Source organism: Anticarsia gemmatalis, chromosome 10 (genome assembly GCF_050436995.1).
Source record: "Anticarsia gemmatalis isolate Benzon Research Colony breed Stoneville strain chromosome 10, ilAntGemm2 primary, whole genome shotgun sequence".
NCBI classification, from domain to species: Eukaryota; Metazoa; Arthropoda; class Insecta; order Lepidoptera; family Erebidae; genus Anticarsia; species Anticarsia gemmatalis.
The window spans coordinates 98,244-109,184 of NC_134754.1; the positions used below are offsets into that span (position 1 = coordinate 98,244).

The following is a 10,941-nucleotide window of genomic DNA, read 5'->3' on the forward strand; positions in this document are numbered from 1 at the left end:
ATACATGTTTAAATAAAGTAGAGAATGTGTACGAAGTTGATATTTTATTAAAATAAATTAAATACATTTGACCAGTAAGTACATTATTATCACAGATCGCAACTCAATATTATAATGACTATAAGTAGTACTCGTGGCGGCACGCGCGCGCCACCTGGCGGCCACCACCACGTTTCTTCGACACACACGTCACACATCATGACCGAACATTACGTACCGCATTCTTGGAGAGGACGTAAAACTGCTTCTTACAAGATTAGTATTTATTGTAAACATCTGGTAATTAATCATTTAAGTTACGACCACCAGTTTCCTACCAGTTCTTTTCACAGGCTCTAGTTTAAATAGTGATAAGTACAAAAATAAATTAAATTGTTAAAGACTCGTCTTAAAAAGTGACCTCAATCGAATACACCTTCTATTTAATGTCCGAGCTACGAACGCTGTAGTCTCTTATCACGAGCTAGTCGGAATGTTTGTTCAACAGAGTGTGTAACACGGAGGCGTCCTGGTCGTGTTGTTGTTGAGGGTGAGGCGGCGGCGGCGGCGTGAGGGCGTGGTTGGCCTGACGTCACGAGTCGGCGGAGAGGTAGCGCGGCGGCGGCGCGGGGGGGCGGTGCGCCAGCGCGTCGTCGAGGCGCTCGGCGTCGGTGCGCATGCGCTCGGCGTCCGCCACGCGCTGCGGCAGGCGCGCGCGCCGCGTCTCCGGCGTCAGCAGGATGGCCAGCGCCGCCGAGCACGTGCACACGCCGTACAACACCGCTTGCACCGACAGGCTCTGTCGAACACGACAAACATCGCTTATTCTATTGAATTTGTATTTATTTTAGAGCATAATTTGCTACTTAACTAATTTAATTATATTGACATTTTAAAAGAGCAAGCCGTGAGTTTCTTGCCGTTTCTTCTCACGAGCAACCGGCTTTCTCGAAACGGACAAAAAATACAATATATTGACTATTTCAAATACTTTGTAAAAAGTTTACGAAATAAAGAATATTTTGAATTTGAATTTGACTGGTGAAAGTGAAGAACGAAAAAATTTTAGAAAGATCAACATACCAGCAGCGGTGTCTGCGGCGCGAGCACGGAGCCGAGTCGTCCGACGAGCGAGCAGGCGGCGAGCGCGGAGGAGCGCGCGTGCGTGGGGTACAGCTCGGCCGTGAACACGTACAGCGAGTTGAACGCGAACGTGATCGCCAGCTTGCCCACGAAGAACAGCCCCAGCAGCGTGCCCGGGTGAGCTGCAACACGCCAGTTACACAACAATTCAGTAAAGCATTGATCGAAACCACTTTAGGAAAATTGTTTATAGAGCGATCGAAAATATCGGTAACAAAACAGATATTTCTAACTTCTTATGAAGTTTGATAAAATAATCACATCAAGTTGGTTATACACTCACTGACAAAGAAGGGCGACACACAAGCGACGCCGCACAGCAGGAAGGCGAGGAATATGCACATCCTGCGTCCGATGCGCTCGAGCGCCATCATGATGAGCACGGAGGCGGCGATCTCCATGGACATGTTGAGCGCGAAGTTGACGTGCTTGTTGCCCGACAGCGACACCGAGTTGATGGTGAGGCCGTAGTACACGAAGGCCGTGGCGGCCCAGCACCAGCAGCACACGGCGAAGCGCAGCAGCAGCACGCGCGAGCGCACCACACTGCGCCACGGACTCTCCTTCAGCGCCTCGCCCTCCACCTTCACCGACTCGCCCAGCCGCTGCATCACCTCCTCGTCCACCACCACCTGACAATACCGACACTATATTATATCGTACTCTTTTGTTCACTTTAGTTAATTCTAAATTGATACATAAAAGATTAACTAATACATAAGAGATGAAGACGCTTACTTCAGGTATTACAGCATTTGAAAATATCGAACCTGGGCATGATTATAGCACTCGATTGTATCGATCTAACCATGTATCGGCTCTAGCATCACCAGTTGAGATGCTCCGTACCTTATTCCACGCCGCTGCCTTCCGTATAACGGCATCAGTCTTGGCGACGTTTCCCTTAGCGTGCAGCCAGCGCGGGCTCTCGTCGAGCAGCATGTAGTAGAGCGGCAGCAGCAGCGCCAGCGAGTGGATGGTCCACAGCAGGTGGCGCCAGTAGGGCACGCCGTACGCCACCCACGCGAACAGCACGCCGCCCAGCCCGTACGCCACGCCCGTCGCGCACGCGAACACCGCGCGCAGCGACGGGTGCGCCATCTCTACCACTACACACAAACATATAAACAACGTGAACGTTGTGCTGACACATGAAGAGGTAAGAATTAAGATATCTTCTTTTAAAATATTTGCTGCTGTTGACTGATATTGTACTCGCAGATAAACGAACGAGAGACTCACTGAAATGCATTCTCTGAAATCATTCAGCCGCTAATACTTTTCAGTGCTGTAAAGCTTTTAATAAATTTCGTAATGAATTGTAAGTAAGTGAGTAACAAGGAGACGAGTTGTGAAAGTGTTTCATAATTGAGAGCAGACTGTATGCCACAAATTACCCAATACTGTCGCATTGTTTGAGCGCCTCGGAGCGGAACTACTCATCTTACAAGTATATTATACTTGTTTGTATATTTAAAGTTATAGTAAAATAACGAGATAGCACACGTATAGATCTACTTTACACTGTAGGTATAACATTGTCCACTATTTTTTATGACGACTCTCTAGACTCCCCCTGAAGAAACATTATGCGTCATAGAATACCAGTTTTACCGACGCTGGTGGCGATGATTTCTATGTAAATTATTAAGACTAACAGTAGAGCTTGTCCAGGCAGTAGCTTCAGTCTTATTTGATAAAGAGAGAGTGCTTCAGATTTAACTTTATGTATTCAGTTATCAAAAAAAATAAAAATAACTACTGAGCACATATCCGGCGCTGTTGAAGCCGTAGCCGAGCGCGGCCTCGAGGAACTCCAGCACCAGGTACATGTAGTAGTTGAGCGAGAACGCCTTCACGATGCCCATCACGCCCGCGAACGCAGAGAATATGCAGAACGCCGTGCGACGACCGAACCTGACACACACGACATTCTGTTAATACTCAAGTAATTAATTATTATAGGAATACCAACTAGAATAGCTGTACGGTCCTTTAGCTTGGTGTCTAAAAAGTTCTTCTTTCCTAGATATCAAAGCACTGGACGGATCGGCATATTCGGCATGCAAGTAGATAATATGACTTAGGCATCTGCTAAAAAAGGATTTTGTTCTTCCCCCAAGGGGATAAAATAAGAGACGAAAGCTTGTATGAAGATTCTGCCCTGCCAACTACGCGGACGAAGTCGCGGGCAAAAGCTAGTCCCCTTATAAAGCCAGATAAATTCTTGGCAGGCAAATGAGAGTCCTACGAATATTGATTTTTTACACTTTTTCTATAGGGTAGGTCATTCAACACTTATCCACAAGTTGGGAAACTAGCCGTTAATGTTCTTATTGTTTAACCGAATAATGGTAGAGTAGAAGATAACTGGCAGTATGTACTCACGTGTCGGAGGTGTAGCCAGTGAGGACGAGCGCCACGGGCAGCGCGGCGTTGCGCACCGACCCCACCAGCGTGCGCATCCAGTCGCGGCATCCCAGGTCGAACTGACCACCACAAACACAGCTTTAATACACCGCTAGCCACATACTCAACGAGAAGACTATTCCTCCCATGTTGGCAATTATTAAAATAAATAATAAATATAATTGGACCACTCACACACGGTCATTTGATTCCAAATTAAGCAAAGCTTGATGGCAACCAAATAACTGATAAATATACTTATATACGTTTTAATACATACTGTATATGTTATAATACATGTATATAACATCATTAACATCTAGGCTCAGAACAGATACTCGTGCTCATCACCCAAATATTTGTCCCGGGTGGGATTCGAACCCATCACACGCGGCGCTACGGTTATTGCGGCTAGGTGACAACTTTAACTACTGCGCCAAACGTGCAGGTGAATAGGCATTTGCATAAAAAAATATGTTTAATATTTATATTAAGAGTAAGTGTGTAACTGTTTGTTTTTCCTAAATAAATATCACAGGACATGTGATCCAAGGGCAACTTTTATTGACTTCTAAAAATAAGTTCTCTCCAAAAATGTTGCACAATGTTTCATAATCCGTATACAGATGATTATTATCAGATAATTCAGCATAATCATAATGTTTCCAGAATTAGAAATTCTACAAATTGCAATTTTGATTTTAAATAGCAAGTCATTCTAATTAAAAACGCTGTTCTTATTTCTGTTCTATCCCTAAGGAGCAACTTTCAGAGTGAACAGAAGAGAATTGATAAATGAAGAATGTTTAAAAATTAGTAAAATTTCGTTTCCTTTAGCAGACTGTTCTGCAGACGTGACTGATAACATGCTAGTACACTATCAATAAGGTCGAGATGATCGATGTACAAGATTAACGAATGTAAACCTTTCTTTACACTCTATTCTAAGTGTAAAACATTGTTGGAGTGAGAGAAAGTAAATACATGTGCGTGTAATAAACGTGAGTGGTCCTCAGGGACGCGTGAATATTCACAAATCTAATCATATAATCGAAAGTAAACAGCGACAAGTTAGGACAATTACACCTATTGCGATAACGTTGGGAGCTAATCTCTTAATGAGCTATACTTAATTATGATAGAGTACCTTTTACTGGTACTGATACCCAGTGTAGATACACCGGTACCCGCACCATCTGCCATCAAACTATCTACGTTTTAACTAATATTATCTTATAATATTTGATGTTGTACTACGATACGCGACAAAAAACCAGTTCAAGGCACTTTCTGTACAAAAAGTTGGTATTTTATTTAGATGTTGCAAAAACTGTTTAGGACTTGGTCCGGTTTTCACATAAAACTTGATAAAACGTTCACAGTGAGATCATCGACAGTTCCGATCGGAATTCATGATCGTTCACGATTAAGGGATGTGCTAATAAAAGGAACAAGACCATATTGAATGATAATCTGTTTCAAGTCTCCGTTGGTCAATGCTCCGGAAAACCTTATCATTATTTTTTACAGAGTTATTTATGGGTGATTTAACGATTGGCACTTAAGTAGATCAGCAGTAATCCTATAGGCTTCAGTTGTTGTTTATCTGTGAATAGTCGCTACTTCTATCGTCTTTATCAAAACTGTAAAGCAACAAACATGAGTAAGTATATTAAAATAATGTAGCGATGAACTGTTCATGAGCTTCACTAATCACTAATCAGTCTATATTTAGATCGAAACGTTCATTGTGTTTTGATCAGTTTATCAAGAGTTTTATACGTGCAAAACTGCTCGAGATATGCAAGATTATTTCAAGTTTAAAAACCGTCCCTACTCACTGTCACGTTGGACTTAGCCTCTCAAAACTACAGTATAATCCGTGAATAACGAAAATTACAACAAAGAACACCTTGCTAATCTCCTAACAAGTATTAACTCGCTTTTTATATCCACAAAACCACAACCTACGGGTGTAATTTGTCCTCACATGACGGATAGCAATCACATTCCTAATGTAAAACCAGCCTATTGCTTTATATCCCATAGATCAGTATATTGGTCACCTCAGCGAAGATAGTGTCCTGTGTCTGATAGACGAACTTGTCGCAGGCCATGGTGTCGTTGATGTGGAAGTGTTCCCGGTCACACTGCGCGGTGTGGTCGAGCGGCTCGTAGCGGCGGCACTGCTCGGCCGGCAGCAGCGCCTGCGCCGCCTCGTTGTCGAACAACACCTCGCCGCGCTCGCACTCCGGCACCACGCATCTGGAATGCGAGATGAAAGGTGGTTCAAGCTGGGCTGTCATGTAAAAGACTTTAAAAATGCTTTGGTTTACAGGAATTGGTTTCCATGACTGAGTTGCTGCACAGCGGAAAAGTTTAAATATTGTATCATTTTCGTATCAAATCTTACGATTTTATCTTGGTTTTTCCATCCCGTTGGTCCAATAAAAGTTAGCATATTAGCGGCACTGACGAACGCAATTTTGGTGCTGTTGGTTACTCGAAGACTTTATACTGTATACATAGATTTGGCCCTTTTTATAAGAAAATTACATAAATACTTACTGAGGGGTGTTTAAAAACTAGTAGCAGGTTCGGATCATTATCATTTGTATCATTGTTATGTAGGTGTATGATATTTATAAACTAGTATGATTCCCGTTTTGGGCAGACCGCTGTGGTATTAAGATAGACACACTATTAACATAATATAGTGGGTTTCCTTCAGAGTGAGTCAGTCAAGTGTCTACCGCAGTGACTCATGCTGTATTGCATCTTCATATAAACACGATATTATTACAACGTCTACTCGAAATTACATGAATTTCACCTTGGGAATGTAAAAAAAATGTAAAGCCTAATTTTCTTTCAATTCAATTTTCCATACACGTTGAAAGTACCTTCTGTTTTAATCAAGATATTGTTTTAGCCTACTAACATGAACGTTACAGGCAGTTTTGAAGTGCTACATATAACATATGAAACATCATTTAAACAATCAACTTAGCACGTGTCACTACGATGATTACACGGAATAATGGCGTCACAAGTATGCACAGGAATTATATTTAATTCAAAGGCTCTTTACATTACTAGCAGTTTTTATCTAAATAGTGCGGATCATGAGATTTATATCGTCTACGCCCATGTGTGACCCTGTTTGATGTGTGACCCTGTGATTTTGATGAGGCGCTTAGCGTTAATTACTAAACAAGACAAGACACTGTCAGTGGTCATCTATGAAGTAGTTTAATACAATATGATGTGAAGTGGTAGACTGGACACAAGTGCTCTAGGCTCACGAGTGCGTAGTAATTATTCACGGGCTATTATAATAACACTATGTGACGAATACAGTTACGTGCAAATCATGGTGCGTGGCTAACATCTTGTTTTGTGCCTCTTTGTACACATGTCTAACAATACGATACAATAGCGGAATTTCGGCTTAATTTAACAAGACGACTCTCGCTCCAGAAATAATGCCGGTCTCAACATACACTCAACTACACAATAAACGGAAAAATTTCATATAAACTTATTATCGTTCGTGGATAAAACTGTAAATAATTACACTAATATAAGTTTATGATTTTCATAACTAATTTAAGAATTCCCCGATTGTAAATGTGTAACCAAAACATGTGTTTTCTTAGACAGCGAGGTTGTTGCTTTTTTGTCGCTGATTAACTTGTTTGTCATAGACATTAAAATATCTGATAAAGTAATAAAAATATCGGGTGACTGAAATCAGTGACTAATTACAAGGGAAACCCACCGCTCACCTTCGATTCGTCATCCTCAACTTTCGTTATACTTCTTCCTTCCTTATGGTAGGGCAAATCTCAATAAAATTGTAGTAATCATCCATACATTTAAGTTATGAATGAGAAAATCTGTGTGCCTGTTATACATTTATGGCCAAATAGCTTAACTGAATCTTGGTGAACGATTTCGTGGAGAGAGATAACCCGGATTGAATATGGGTCAGTTCTTCAAAATAAAACTATAAGCAGCAATATAGGGTATGAAACTTTGCACGCAGGTCAGCTAGTTATTCTAGCAGCCAAGGATCATTAAATTGTTCATGATTAATTAAAAGTGACCGCATTTTGTCTCATAGAATCGTATCATTGATAGACATCTGTTATTGGTGTTGTCAGGCGTGATTGTGTGGCGCCGCTCCCAATACTCCCAGCACACACACACACACACTAACAGTACAACAGTATTATACATTATTTGTTACCAATACTAACGATATTACTGAACAGTTGAGGCACTGAGTCTAGTGCGTCGGACACAACAGCGCCAGCCCACAAGGTCTCCGCTAAACCACAACGGTCGCACACAGTCACTACTCACTAGTAGGCAACAAACGTAAAACGAAAGTGAAACTTCAAATATTAGCAATTATAATTAACACGCATTCGTTTGTGTACAGGTTCTCTTAATTAAGAGTGAGCTTCTTCTAAGATTGACTTGTATATTCATCTCCTCGCGTGATCAATTATTGTTTCAAACAAATCCGAAAGAGTGGCCGTGAATTTGTTCTAGATCTTCCCATAAGGCTACCCTTTCCGTGTTAGTGGTAGTGTCGGTAAAGACTATCATAAGCGTCACTATTTTACCTAAAATAATAAATGACTTGATTTTGAAAAAAAATATTATTTATATCGAAGTTAAAGTTAGAGAATATACCGTCATTTCGAAAGGTAGATAGTGGGAAGAGCTGCTTTAAAAACTCTTGATTTCTATAGATATACTTAATATAGATACAGTTATAAAGATTAAGGTCGTACAGATTTTCTCACGATATTTCCTGTAACATCTGTAAGATATCTTATCCATGCCTTGAAATTGTTTTACATTTATCTGAATTGCTGATCAGTTTTCACTCGCAATGTTTTATTGCTACAATATACAAATCAAGGACACAAGTTCATAAACTTGACATTCTTAAAGACTCTTAGACTATCAATTTTAGACAAACATGCCAGGAGAGCATCGAATCTACGATGACAAAACCGGGTAGGTTGAGTAGCGACTATTTTAACTTTGCATTTAACGTATCATCAAGGTTAAGATTAACTTTCACGAAGCAAAGACACCTCGTGCAACTGATACAGTTTATAAACATTGTCCGTATTATTGTTAAGATATGAGTAGTGTGCAGTAAGCGAGAGTAAGAGCACTTATAACAAGGTGTGGAGGCATTTATAAGTGAGCGTCGCGCGCCGCGGGAGTATGTTATCAAACACGATAAGATACAACACGATCATGAGCGACGCTGATCAATGGAGCCTGTGCTCACAGTCTTGATGTATTACACACAACAGCTTATTGGCACATTCATAAATCCAGTACAAGTACAATCTTTACCTTATTATAACGATCGAAAGTGTATTGATAAAACAAACACGTAATTAACATAGATAATTGTTGTGACTGATCGCCAATCAGACGATTAAGATATTATTATATCGCACTGATGGCTAAAAACGACGTTTTACTAAGAATTTGTAAGGGAAAACTTTATTTATTTTATTATACGTATTTTGCCAATCATTTTACGATAAAATCTAAGGGTCATCTGTAGCTGCGTGGGAGTTTACGTTAGAAATACCTGTATCGAAGCAATAAATCTGAATAGTAAATTAAAATTGAGATTACGTTTTACGAACACCAATTCTGATTATAGACTATCAATGGTCGCATTCCACAACAAATAAATATGGATGACTCGAGAAATAACATACGGAGAAATTGTAATAATTTTTAAGCCACCTTCTGTCATCAAAGTTGACTCACATATTTACAAGATAATCGTAATACTTACAACTTACAAGGAAAACATCTGTTATTTATCTGCTTGTTATCCGTTGTACATGACACTAAGCTCCATGTAGCATTATAGCCTAGTGTTCATGTAAAGTAAGCAAATGTAAATAATATACAATTGTATTAATTTCTTTGACCTCTGAGTTGAAAAGGTATATATTCAATCACAGTACTTAATAGTTGTCAAACAAACACGAGACACATGAAGGAGGTATGTCCTCACCGGAAGGGCACCTGGTCGGCGACGAACACGTAGTTGAGCGAGTACATGACGGCCAGCAGGTTGGGGATGCACAGCATCACGAGGATGTAGCCCTGGTAGAAGCCGAAGGGGCCGAGCTGCGCCAGCGCGTCCTCGAGCGCATCGCTGGTGTCTGCGGGCTTGCCGGGCGTGCCGCCGGCGCTGGCGCGGGTCACTGCCGCCTCCACCATGTTCGCGGCCGCACTCACTACTGACGCTACACTGAGCGGCCGCGCTGCTCGGCCGCCGCTCGCAACAGCTGCGCTGATAACAGTCGCGACTGCGTGACTCTACCTGACTCTACGTAACGCTCATTATACTGATTACACGATACACACAGCGTCAATCACGACTGACAATCCTTCAATGACTGTCCTCTGTCTCGCAACAGAATTTTTTCTCAGGGCTCTCTTTCATTTTTGTTGTTTCTCGCACCCTTTTTTATATAAATCCGACGACCGATTCAATGTTTCATTAAAGTTTTTAAAACAATCCTAATGAACTTGGTGGTCCCGTTAGCTTGATGATGTCACTAGAGTGAAATGGCACAACACATTACTTTTTTAGCGCAATTGATGAAAGTGACTGAATTTACATTGACCGTGTGTGTAGGAGCGCAGAGTGGCGGCGGCGGCGAGCTAACACCTAGACTGGCTACTGTAGCTAGACGTAGCGTAACACTACATGACATTAGGTGTTAGTCTCAGACGCACGCCGCTCGGTCGACAATGTCATTGTTCACGCTGGACAATGAACCCGACACGGCACGACATGTCACACGCACTTCTATAAACAAACACCTTGCTAGGAAACCCGGAAAATAACACCTAATTCATGTCACGTCTAGTTTCCGTCACTATGTAGAGACGATAGAGCAAGACTTACAACGCTAACTCTATCTTACCCACGGCTAGTTGCCTCGTTGTCTATGACTTATATGACTACTGTAATCCGAAATGTAGAACTTAAAAATTTCAATGCCACTTATCGTGATATTACAAGAGTTAAAATACTTTTATGGCGGCTTTTATTGAAAACAACGTCTTATTAAGTTCTAGGAATAGACCTAGGTGTTGGCCCTCATAAAGCACAAGTCTCACGCAAGAAATGAAGGTCAGTGACTTTTGTCAACCTATTGTTATTTTTTATCAGCATTTAGTGACGGGACGTAATAAAGTGATTGATATTTTTTTCATACTTTATTTATATGCCAACATAACACAAAAAGCAGAAATTTTAAAACTTATTAATGACTAGCTGACCCGCGCAACTTCGCTTGCGTCACCTAAGAGAATGAGTCAAAATTTTCCCCGTTTTTGTAACAT

At 41.2% G+C, this 10,941-nt stretch overlaps 1 protein-coding gene across 1 annotated transcript; it reads right to left on the reverse strand.

Moving 5' to 3' along the window:
• Positions 1–27: 27 nt before the first annotated feature.
• On the reverse strand, positions 28–9,977 carry LOC142975815 (organic cation transporter protein-like). Its single transcript, XM_076118888.1, has 8 exons — positions 9,599–9,977; positions 5,598–5,796; positions 3,511–3,611; positions 2,885–3,039; positions 1,972–2,231; positions 1,406–1,754; positions 1,063–1,244; positions 28–778 (listed from the first exon to the last, which is right to left on the reverse strand). The coding sequence occupies exons 1-8, from the start codon at positions 9,805–9,807 to the stop codon at positions 572–574; spliced, it is 1,662 nt and encodes a 553-aa protein (XP_075975003.1). The 5' UTR covers positions 9,808–9,977; the 3' UTR covers positions 28–571.
• Positions 9,978–10,941: the final 964 nt, after the last annotated feature.

Excerpts from the sequence above, each read along its gene's own strand:
- LOC142975815 (XM_076118888.1), bottom strand. The coding sequence starts at position 9,807 with ATGGTGGAGGCGGCAGTGACCCGCGCCAGCGCCGGCGGCACGCCCGGC. Across the intron at positions 3,040-3,510 it reads ACTGGCTACACCTCCGACAC|GTTCGGTCGTCGCACGGCGT; the intron begins GTGAGTACATAC and ends CGTGTGTGTCAG. Across the intron at positions 2,232-2,884 it reads CAGCGCCGGATATGTGCTCA|TGGTAGAGATGGCGCACCCG; the intron begins GTAGTTATTTTT and ends GTTTGTGTGTAG.